Source organism: Hermetia illucens, chromosome 2 (genome assembly GCF_905115235.1).
Source record: "Hermetia illucens chromosome 2, iHerIll2.2.curated.20191125, whole genome shotgun sequence".
NCBI classification, from domain to species: Eukaryota; Metazoa; Arthropoda; class Insecta; order Diptera; family Stratiomyidae; genus Hermetia; species Hermetia illucens.
This window is the reverse complement of record NC_051850.1, coordinates 37,755,659-37,767,818: the sequence shown is the minus strand read 5'-3', so window position 1 is coordinate 37,767,818 and position 12,160 is coordinate 37,755,659. Positions and strand designations below refer to the sequence as shown.

Here is a 12,160-nt window from a genome sequence, read left to right as displayed (position 1 = left end):
AGAGCATATTCCAAAACTCATTTTTTGTTGTGATTCGATGGTTGAGTGGTAGTAATTCTTCGTACTCAAATGTTTGATTGGGCTACGGAACGAGCAGAGCATATACTCAGGACATTGGAGAAATCGCTGTCCATAGTCAAACATCTTGTTGGTATTGCGACTGGGGGGACTGTAACTCGTGTCTCAATAAGTGAGTCTTAACTCAGAGCCTTTGACACCTCCATGAAACTTCCTTTGACAGCATGCAGGGATGGAAACGCACTTCTATTGAAATAAGTTCTTTTTACTTTATTAAAAGTAGTTGTACAAATTTTCAGTACCTTCGATATATAGTTGCTGCGCCTCGCTGCAGGCGCGACCTACTAAACATAACGTAGAATACTAAAAAGCTTCTCAAAATTACTTTCTCTGTCATACTTTCGTATCTTCAACATGAAAACTTGCATTGAACCGTTAGACTCTCTTAAACCTACTCCTTAATGTAAAATTTTATAAAACAACTAACTAGTGGGATTGCAGTGACTACGCCTTAGGAGGCGGCCGATAGACTCCAACTACGACAGCGTGATCACGTTCGTATGGCTCCAGGGTGATCTGTTCCTGGGGTTTCAGCTTATCCGCTTGCATTTTCTTGATTTCCGCTGCGAACACGGCTTCGGGCTGTGCTGTTGAGTCGATACACGACGCCTTAATTGAAATAACGAAGTGGCCGCCGTTCTTCAAGAAGTGCTGGGCATTCAATGCAACAATACGGCCCTGATCTGGCTGCGCGACGTCCGCGAATATTGTGTCCACCATGCCGACAAGCATGCGGTACTTGTGCGGGTGACGGGCATCCTCAATGATTGGAATGATATTCGTTCGCTTCTTCGCGACATTGATTAAATCACGTCCGGAGCGGTGTGAAAATTCGACGGCGTAGACAAGTCCTTCGGGGCCAACAATGTCCGAGACGTGGGATACGGTCGTACCGGACGCAGCACCCAAGTAGAGCACTTTGGAGCCGGGTGGCATGTGAATTTGATCGACACCACCGAGAATGGCAGCGGCAAGCTTGGATCGGAAAGGATTCCAGACACGGTACTCAATTTTCTCTCCGTCGGTCTGAAAGGGGAGGAGATGAATGTTATTTCCTGTTATCAAAAACTAAGATCTTAAAATAAAGCAACATGAGGCTAGCCGTAAATCGTTATGGGATTTGGGGCAGCCCTTGAGAATGATTGAAGTTAAAATTTTGAAAAATCTTAGCTATACGAAAGTTTTCGCTACGCCAGATGCTTGAAAATTATTCGACTTTTGAAGGCCAATGTGCTGAACCAGTTTGGCGTGATGTTTTGGTTTTGAAGATCACATTTCTCCAGACAATTTACTAAATCAAATAGCAAAGGAAGTGAAGTGAAATTTTATTTACCTCAACTTGAATCTTTTTCTCGCCGTACACATCAGATCCTGGGGCAAAGTTCCTAGTGACCAGCGCATCTTCCTTGCCGCGTGCAATGAAAACGCCTTCGTGACGATGTGGTTCGATCACGACTGTCTTGCCTCCTTTGAAGCCGCCACGTCCTGCTCCTCCTCCACCGCGGGAAGGTTTTCCACCCCGTCCACCGCCTCCTCTACCACCACCTCCGCGGCCTCCTCCAAATCCTCGGCCGCCGCCACGTCCTCCACCACCACCTCCGCCGAAGCTCTTCCTATCGCCGCCACCGCCAAAACTTTTCCTATCACCACCGCCGCCGCCGCCGCCGCGGCCTCCGCCACCACGACCGCCGAAGCCTCCTCTTCCTCCGCCACCGCGTGGAGTAAATCCTGTAAAGTCGAAAGTTGGGTTAGGTATCCATTTGAAGCCGCCGATCGATGTTTATCGCAATTACAATATGACCGCATGCTGATCAATTAGAAGTAACTTACCTGGTTTTCCCATGTTCAAATCAGCAACAGAGATCACAAAATACTTCTTTAAAACGCACCTTTTCCACCAATGCCGCGCTTCTGAAATCAACTCAGGTTACACGTGCGTCGGCGAGATACAGCAAGAGATCTGTCACAACTGTTCGTTGCCGGAGGTTGGTACAAGTGTTTTGAAAGTCGTGTCGTGCCATCTGATGGCGATTTAACTTGTGACGTTCCAGGTATTCAAACCGCGGCGACAACTAGTGATCTCCACTTATCAAATCCTCACTCCTACTCCCACCTGCGACACGAACAACAACCGTTCAAGTGTGAATTGAAATTCGCCGGAAAAGTGTCTGCCGGGGGTGCTCTGGCTTCATTTTGACACTTGCAATTTGCTCTTCTATTGAGAAGCCAATTGTGTTGTGGGAGTTGCGGTTTTGTCCTTGAAGTTCATTAACTTTCTGAAAGTGAACTAGAGCCATCGGAATTTATCATGTCTGTGAGTAATCTAAACCATAAAACGATAAATATTTCAATTTACGAAACTTTCTAATTGCGAATGTCTCTGTCTCGACAGGCCGTGCACGAATTCAACGTCGAAATGACTTGCGAAGGATGCTCTGGGGCAGTTGAACGAGTCCTGGGCCGGTTGGGAGGTAATTGTTTATATTTACGATGTGCTTGGCGGATGTCTCTTTGTTTTAGCAGACGCTTGAACGGGTGAAAGGTCAGCGAGATTGGGTCAGAGTGATCTACTTTCCATTGAAGCTGATGGTCTACGTCAGCTTTTGTTTGGATAGTTCGGCTGGGAAGGCACTAGTTGCTAGCGAGCAGTGGAATTCTGTAAATTCACTTATCTGGGGCCAGAAATCGTAATCAATCTTTTTGTTTGTGTGTTAATGGGCTCAGATTGTGATAAGATGAATGTGGCAGCGGTTATCGATGCTCAAGGGGCGACGTATTATCGCTAGACTTATTTACTTAGATAAAATCTTTCAGATATTTTGGTGTGCGGGGAGTGCGGCTTCCGTGAATTTCTAGGACTTACGAAAGCCCATTTATTTAAATTTTTTCTTAACATCAAGTGCTCGATCTTCTGATTATGTACAATCAATTCAGTTATTCATTCTTTGGTAATCATTCAAAGTTGACAGAAAAATGTATTTTTCCGTCCAACGGGCTTTTTTTAGCCTTTGTCTTATTCGCACCTAGAATGAACCGGGTTCGACACGCCTTGGCTGGCGCAGAAAACAGTCTGCTCCGGCTTGAGACTTCGTTTTGGTGTACCGGATAAGGATACGCCAGTTTCTCAACTTCGTTCCCGGCTTGGCTCCACGTGTGATAGACTTTCCAGAAGCTGTTAGGTTTGCCACCAACGTCCACACTGAACCAGCGCTCCCCACGCTTGAATACCTTTTAGGAGCCCTCGTATGGTGGCCGTTGCGATTTCCGGAGGGCATCTGTTCTCACCAGAACGTAGGTCAAACTTCAAGTTCCCTAGTGATGTGAACCGTCGGAGGCGTGTGTCGAGATGGCGGTGGTGGCTTTAACTTGGGAACGGCTTTTCGTAGTAGGCGCATCAATCTTGCTTCGTCAACGCCGATTCTTTTATCGAGGTCGCCAGGGAGTCAAAGGTTCTCTCTGTACACAGCAGGGCTGGCAGTAAACTCCTTACAAACGGCTATACGCGGGTTAAGCAGAACGAAAGGCAAGACCTGCGACCAGGACGGCTCGTCGCGCGCCATAATGGCTGCCTTCATGGTCTGGTGCCAACGTTCTAGCATCCCATTGGATTGTGGATTGTATGCAGTTGTCTGTTGACGTTTAAATCCCAGGAGCTTTCCGAGCTCTGAGAAGAGAGCAGATTCAAATAGCACTCCCTGGTCTCTGAAGATGACGGCGGGAATACCAAAGCGCGGAATTCACTCCCGACAAGGCTTCAGCATATGACTGAGCTGTTATGTCCTTCAGAGCTATTGCTTCAGGCGACTCCGTAAATCGATCAATGATCGTGAGGCAATATTTGTAGCCGTGCGAGTTTCGCCTATAATGTCGAGGTGCATAGTATGGAAGCGCCCTGTCGACTTAGGGAATACACCTACTTCTTTCCTAGCATGTCTAGTGACTTTACACCCTTAGCATGGGATGCACTCTCTGACCTAAGAGTCCACGTCCTTATTCATGGACGGCCAGAAATACTTGCTGGAGACTAACTGTATCGTGGTCCGAATACCAGGATATCCATAATCGTGCACCGAGCGAAAAACTTACGAAAAGCGGCCGGAATATATGGCCTAGGTCCTAGATTTCGCTGTAAATAGAAGAATGTGAGCCGAAGATAGGGAACCCTTTGAACTTGTATTTGGCGTCCGATTGCAGGCTCTGAAGAACTGCGTCATCCTTCTGGGTAATGTTGATGTCGAAGATCCCGGAATAAAGTGCCAGCGACTAAGTTGTCTTTATCGGACACATGTTGAAGAAGGGAGGGGTCGCTTCGTCGGGCTTTTGCCGTAAGGTAAAAGTCAGAGGTTTATGGTCCGTGAACAAGGTGCTTAATACTCAGATACGCGGTTAATAATTCACGATCATAAGCGCTGTAATTCCGAGAAGAAGAAACTCAACGGTTGCCAGCTTCGAATCGCTCTTTGGTGAGGTTGCTAAGGTGCTGGAACAACTTGGAGGCCAATATTCCAAAACTAAAGGCATGGAAATAATAGCAGGATGTGATGTTAACGCCCACCGTATATGCTGGGGAAGTTCCAACATCAATGTGAGAGGATCGAGACTACTGGGTAATCTGGTAGGAAGCGAATTGCAGATTTTCAATTTGGGTAATGAATTCACTTTCTTCAAAATGGAGTGGAGAATATCAAACGATATCACGCTCTTGGATCACAGGTGGATTGATTTCGTAATGCACATGCACCCACCTCCACCTACTTTATTTCGGAGTCCACGAAAGCGATAACGGAAGTATGCGACCGCCTGAATGCAACACTGCATGTAATCCACAGTTGGTGCCTCCATAATGGACTCACGGTGAATGCTAGGAAGACTGGAGTAAATATGTTCACTAGGAGCGTCAGGTGGTGCAGCTACACGCTACCCACCTTAGCAGGGACGGAAATCCAGTTGGAACAAACAGTCAACTATTTAACAGTACATCTGAGCCAAGTTAACGTGGAAGTACCATATCCAGGAATAATACCAAAAATCCTGCAGATTGCTCTGGGGCTGCAGGACTGCGATAGGTAAGACCTGGGGACTTGCACCAAAACGGATTCATTGGATGTATACATCCATAATAAAACCCATTACGCCGACGGCAGCATACGAAGCTATTCTAAATTTACCCCCAATCTATTTGGGGGTAAAACCGAAAGCAGTTAACGATGCAAATAGGCTAGATACCATTAACGCCTGGAAAGTCGGCCAATTATACGGTCATGCGTCCATCTGGAGATTTCTTGGCAAACATCAGGTGGCTCTCATGCCCGCCGATCATACGGTTTCCAGATTCGTCTTTGAAAAGACATATTGGGTCGTATTCACCAAAAGAGAAGAATGGTCTATAAATGGCCACGAATATTTTGGGTTAACAGACTTAATATTCTTCCCCGATGGGTCAGCCATGGAAAATGGATCGGGCGCAGGGGTGCTCTCGGGAAATCCGATTATGGAATTGGCTCGACCTCTCGGAAAAATGACGATCATATTCCAGGCGGAGATATATACCATTTTATTGGCAGCAGAAGGATGTTTGCGGCAAAAATGGAGGGGTCGCTTCATTCAAATCTGTTCCGACAGTCGGGCGTTGGTGTGAAGTTGTCATCAGAAACAGTCCTGATGTGGGTGCCTGGGCACTTAAACGTCGCTGGTAATGAGGAAGCTGACAGACTGGCTCGTCAAGGTTCTAAATCCACAATGGTGGGGCCAGAACCAGCTTCTGGCATCCGGCCATCTACTATCAAATCTGCTCTGAAGGGGGAAATGACAGGAATTCACGCAGCCGAATGTAGAGATGTGAACTTCTGCCTACTGACGAAAATCTTTGTGAAGGAATCCGATGCCGCTAGAGTTATATTTTTGGTGTTCCTTAAGAAGTGGGACTCCCCACACTAAACTAAAAAGGCAAAAGTCAGAGGCTTATGGGCCGTGAACAAGGTGAAGGGCCTGCCTTAATACTCAGATACGCGGCTAATAATTCACGATCATAGGCGCTGCGATTCCGAGAAGAAGAAACTCAACGGTTGGCAGCTTTGATTCACACTTTGGTGAAGAGCAGCGCCTACTACTGTTTTTGAGGCATCGACGAACACGGCTAGAGGTGCATCTTGTTGAGGGAATTCCAAAAGAGTAGCGTTGAGCAGCTGCTACTTGATGGTTTCAAACGCTGGGACAGTTACTGGAGAACACACAATTAATTGCGAATCCTTGGTCGTAGGAGCGTACAGGAAGGCGTTAAGTAATGCTTGATGGTGAGCGGCTTTGGGGAGGAAACAATGGTAGAACCTTACCATATCCAAGAACCTTCTAAAGTCTTTGACTGCCTTTGGCAGCGGAAAGCTGACGATTGCTTGCACCTTATCTGGGTCGGGTTAAATGCTGTGAGGGGTGATGGAATGGCCTCGAAATTTCATCTGCTGTTGGAGAAATTTGCATTTCTCAACATTGAGAATTAGATCATTTTCAAGGAGGTATTGAAAAATGCACTCCAGACGTACCAAATGCTTGGACTCGGTGGAAAATGCGACCAGAACGTCATCCAAGTTGACGAAACTGAAGTCCAAGTTTCGTAGAACAGAGTTGATGAATTTCTGGAAGGTTTGTGGCGCATTATCCAGGCAAAAAGCTCGAATAGTCCAAAAGGAGTGCTAATTTCTATCTTTGAAATATCTTCCGGAGTTGCAGGGATTTGATGGTAGGCCTTGGTGAGATCCAAGGTTGAGAAAAAGAGACAGTTTGCCAAATAGTCTTGGATAGGTGGAATGAGGTATCGGTCTGGAATCGTCTGAGCATTCAGGCGTCTATAATTTCCACAAGGTCGCCATTCACCATGGGGCTTCAGGATCAAATGGGGTGGAGATGACTAAGTGCTTCTGAAAGGTCTGCATATACCCTGTTTGAGTAGTTACTCAAACTGTTTTTGCGCAATAGCGAGCTTCTGGGGTAGTAGAGGAGGCACCTACGAGAAGATTGGGGAACCAGTCGTGTTGATGTGATGCTGGACATCATGCTTAACTGGCTGAGTGGGACTACATTCGGTAGCAATGTTGCGAAATTTTTGGAGGAGTGCGCGAATACGTGGATGGGCAACACCCTAAAAAACGATAGAAAGAGTGTTGCTGTTAGAGCTGGTTGAAATTTTCCTTGACTACCAAAGAGTTTGTGAGGTCTACCAGGGACAGCAACTCTGCGCCTAAAATGGGAACACTGATGTCAACCAAAATGGAGCGTCAGGAAAATGTCCTACGCAAGCCAAGATTCACGTCTAATTGCCTGTAACCGTAAGTTGCGATGGGCTTGGAGTTTGCTGCCGTTAATTTTAGCTGCTGGGGAAATAGTTTTTTTGCGTCTGGAGACGCGGAGGACTGTGATGTCTGCGCTTGTGTCTATAAGCGTATAATGTAAGGTGACGTGTTGCTGCACTTCGGGTAGACGTCGCTGCGCCCCCAGAGGATTCAGATTTTTGGAGTCGCGTTAAAAGTTGGGCGGTATATTTCGTGGTTTGAACCGCAAATCTACTGTGGTACCAGCACACGCCGGATTTCGATGTGAAATTATCCACTGTCGCCGTCAGTGTGGCCACATTGCTCGTAGACGCGGCCAATTGTCTCTGAGTTCCGTCATCTTGACTGATTTGCGAGACCACGGGATGCGTGCATCTCGTGTATCTTATCCGCAGTCGCGATCGACACCTCAAGAGAATCGCCGTCTGCACACGTTGGATGGCCTGTGTATCCTCCGGCAGTCGCTGAAGTCACATGGACGTTAGGAGCTCCGGGCCGACCTAGTACTCACCCAGCTGCCTCATTTTCCGAAGCAAATGGCTGAGTGTGCGGTTGCCAAGCGTTAATTCTGTCAGCAAGAGATTCAGCTTGGTCGTCTCACTTACCTAATGAATTGGTCTTTCAATTATGTTTTTTAAAACTTTTTTCAAAATCAATTGAGCCGAAAAGGCCTACTTCACATGACAAAGATTACTCCGTGTGAGGGGAGGTTGCACCCTCTTCCAGTTCGCCCAGCATCGTTCCGCCACAAATAGCTTTCCTCTACGTGAGTTCCATTTAACGGAATCTATGGCATTGGATGAGTTAAGGGGGCTAGGATCCTTTACGAGGAAAGATCTATATGACCGAGAGTTTGTGCCCTGACGTCAAAATTGTTAGAGGCACTCAGCATACTGAGACAATTCTGTTTCCAGAACCTAGTTATAGTCATCTTACAATACCAGATAAATACCGAGAGGAAAACTTGTTGACACTGCTTACTTAGTCTATGGCTAATTGGAAAATCGGATGGAACCTTGCTCCCTTCTTCGGCTGCTACTTGCAGTTAAACCGAAGAAGGGAGCAATACGTTTCTGAAATGCATGTATTTGCGGAAAGCTGCTGTTTTTTATTAAAACTAAACTACAAGAATCGCAGCAAAACGACTATTTGCCCATTTTAACCTTCTCAGTTTTCTAGCTCTTCGGAAGCCTTACGGAGCGAACGAAGTTTCTCTTAGGGTTTAGACGTTCTGCGATTTACACAGGTTTAAAAAGTCGAAATTATTCCAGTGGGTCGGTTCATTTAAGTTATCTTTATCTTACATCATCCTCGATTTAGCTTCTGGAACACTTGGACGACGAGTCACTTTGGTTGCTCACCAATTAATGGGGTCCTCATGCAAAACCGCTTGTATCTCTTCAGATTTTCATGACTCAGCGTGGTCACCACGGCAGGCAATCTAAATGCGTAATTTTATGATTCGATTCTAAACAATGCGAACATGCTTACGTAATTCTTCGGAGCAATAATTATTGTAAACATTTCTGTAAAGTACCGCAATAAATTGTTGAAATCCTTTTGTAATACCAAGTTCAAAACATATTTTGGAGGTGTTATCGTTTGATCCCATCTCACTCCCATGCTCGAATAGCCGAAACGGGCGACATTTATTCTGTTTTTGAATTATATAATGGACTATGAAAGTTTACATCAGATAGAAGGATTCGCTTAGATAGGACTGAAATTCACATATAAATGGCCAGATATTGTGTTTTCGGTAACATTTTGTATTATTATTCATTCATTGGGAAGAGCGATTCGGTTTAATTTTGTTGTGATTGTGCGCGATTTCAGGATTTATTGAAAAAGATTTCGATGAACGGCTTTATGTCTTTGGATGTTTTCACAATTTCGAGTAAATTCTTATTTCAATATTTACTAAGGAATATTTTATTGTTTTTATTTCCAGACAAAGTGGAGAAAGTCGAAATCGATCTTCCAAACAAAAAGGTCTTTGTGAAATCACCAATGCCCAGTAATGAACTCCTAGAAGTTATTCAAAAGACGGGCAAGTCCGTGTCGTATGTGGGTGTAAAGCAATGAAGGCTGTAGATATTTTCTGTTAAAATGAATTGTTATTTTTCTATATTTTTTGCTTGATACTTCTGAAGTAACCAGTGTCCGAATTTATTATGTATAAATGTATTTATCGTCTATTAATTGAAATTATATAGGTTTATGTGAGAAAATTTGATGGTGTTTTATGGACTTATATTGGGAAGGGAAGAATTCTATTCTTGAGCTTGGGGGACAGACATAGGAATAGCGTTTTCTCGCGCGTAGAGCATTCATGTATTACCATGTAAATAGGAATTATTGTACTTATGGTAGGGTGTAGGGATAGGTAGGTATCAGTGGCCGCTCCGAGGAGCTCAATTAGCGCTGTGGTGCGCCGTTTTGATGCCAAAAACTTCTAAGACCGCGACTACTGTTATGAGGAGGCAGAGTCTAACCGGCTCGGATCTTCAGAGCCACCCCGTAGCATTCATGAAGGAAAGCAGCTCTCCCACCCTGCAGCTAGAAATCTCTCTGAGGCGTCTGTAGCCTGACTCTAGCTAGAGCTGGGCAATCGCAGAGAAAGTGGATGAGGGTTTCCCTTCCTTCTCCGCAGCTTCGGCAATGCGAATTGTAGGGTGTGCCGAGGCTGGCGGTATGGTCCCCTATGGCCAGACTGCTGTAATCTTGAATGTATTGTTATATTATAAGCGGGTCGAATTCTCCTTGACTTGGCACAGTTCGTAAGCCTTCGTCATCTAAGGCTCGCGGCTGCTAGGTAGGGCGAGTAGACTCCGCCCTCAAAAGCCGTCAGCGAAACACCAACTGTATTCACCAAAGGGCTGTCAAGAGCAGAGCCTCACCTGGCCAATTCGTCAGCCCCCTCATTCCCCTCTATATTCCTATGCTCGGCAAACCCAGAAGAGGGTGACCTTGAGTGTGCCGCCCAGATGGTTCAGCGCATCTCTGCTCTGCCCCATCACCTTGGAAGATGTTGTCGCAGAGTACAACGTTTTGATGGCCGCTTGGCTGTCGGACAGAATGGCTACGTTACGCTTGGGGGTTGAATCTCGCTCCAGCCATCGACAGACTTCCAAAATAGCCAGTATTTCCGCTTGGAATACATTGGCGAAACCTGGGAGACCAAATGACTTGAATACACAGTGTGTATTCGAGAAAATTCCCGCGCTGACCCCACACGCCATCTTTGATCCATCGGTAGAGAATACTGAGTCACAACCTTGCAACACGCCGCCGGTCTTCCACTTTGCTCTGGTGGGAAAGTCCACAGCAAACTTCCATATTTAATGTGAAGGTCTAGGGGGAGGAGATGCAGGAGTGTATTGAGAGCATCTGCCGGGCAGGACTGCAGAGCTCCAGTAGCACCTGCACACGCAGTTTTTTGAATCCCATTAAGCTTTATCCTATTACGTTTTTTGCTCAAAACCTGCCACCATACAATAGAGCCGTACGTTAGGATCGGACGCACTACAGCGGTGTACATCCAGAGAACCATCCTCGGCCGGAGACCCCATTTCTTTGCAAAGGTTCTCTTGTAAGCCATAGAAGGCTATTCAGGCCTACTTAACCCTCAGTTCTATGTCTCCAATTTAGCTTTGGATCTAGGATTACACCCAGATACTTTACATTAGAGGAAAGAACCAATCGCCGTGGTAGGTGGAATTCAGATATCCTTGCCTTGGTGATGAATAATATCAGTTCCGTTTTGGTTGGGTTTATGTTGAGTCCACGTCTAGCGGCCCACAGGCACACCTTTCGCAACGCTCCTTCCATGCTGTCGCTCGTAATGGATGGAAACATCCCTGATACTATTATCATCAAGTCATCGGCATACGCCACCACCTTCACCCCGCTGCTGTCCAATGTTCGTAAAATTTCTGCCATTACTACTATATCTCCGCTGTTCTGAAGAGATGGCTCCACCCTAGGGCCTGTCTCTGTTAACAACTCTGATCAAGTGATTGCCTCCCAGATCCGACTATAATTGCCCTTAAGTCAACCCCCGTCGGACCGTCGATCGTCATCTCCTCCAACAGCTCATTGACGGCGTCGATTGGACCTAGGTCGTCGTCCGGTTTTGCACCCGCGTTCCTGACTCCGAACCGCACTTTATAGTCGACCTTTTCTTGTGCCTCCAGGCACTCTTCGTTTATACGGAGTAGAAAAGTTTGGCTGTTTGTCTAGGGTTCCTCCCTCCTCCTTGATAACAACTCAGTAGGGGTATGTGGGAACATTTTTGGGAATTAGACCAAATTTGGAAGACGAGAAGAGCTCCTTTCCGATGTTTGAGACTTTTGGGGGAGAGAAGAAATGGTTGGGTCTTATGCCGTCGTAAGCGGAATACTTAGGAACTGTTGCGTGAACATTTCCGGTTCTATCATTTAATCATTTTGTCACATTCTGCACTCATGCCCAGATTTACAGCTGCGGCTAACCAGAATGTTCACAATTCTTCTATATATTATTTCACTTTTCGACACAACGAACTTTGTAGTACGTTTGTTCGGTTCTGATAGAAATTTTTTTAAGGGAAGTTTAAAGCGATTTAGAAACATCAGGAAAGAAATTTTTCATATTGCGAGGAAAGTAGGCATGGATAAAGAAGATATATATACATATATGGTTGCCATTTACGTCTTGCCGGGGTATGCGAGGTGTGACAGAGCAATAATGTGACTAGCTATGGTACGCTGTTACCA

The 12,160-nt window shown here is 45.8% G+C and overlaps 2 protein-coding genes across 2 annotated transcripts; one reads left to right on the top strand and one right to left on the bottom strand.

The window, feature by feature from the left end:
• Nucleotides 1–265: 265 nt before the first annotated feature.
• On the bottom strand, nucleotides 266–2,066 carry LOC119649066 (rRNA 2'-O-methyltransferase fibrillarin). The gene is made up of 3 exons (XM_038051054.1): nucleotides 1,909–2,066; nucleotides 1,412–1,806; nucleotides 266–1,104 (listed from the first exon to the last, which is right to left on the bottom strand). Exons 1-3 carry the CDS (start codon nucleotides 1,919–1,921, stop codon nucleotides 523–525), a joined length of 990 nt encoding a protein of 329 aa, XP_037906982.1. The 5' UTR covers nucleotides 1,922–2,066; the 3' UTR covers nucleotides 266–522.
• A 165-nt stretch (nucleotides 2,067–2,231) lies between these two features.
• LOC119649067 (copper transport protein ATOX1) lies at nucleotides 2,232–9,636 on the top strand. Its single transcript, XM_038051055.1, has 3 exons — nucleotides 2,232–2,392; nucleotides 2,471–2,549; nucleotides 9,355–9,636. Exons 1-3 carry the CDS (start codon nucleotides 2,387–2,389, stop codon nucleotides 9,486–9,488), a joined length of 219 nt encoding a protein of 72 aa, XP_037906983.1. The 5' UTR covers nucleotides 2,232–2,386; the 3' UTR covers nucleotides 9,489–9,636.
• Nucleotides 9,637–12,160: the final 2,524 nt, after the last annotated feature.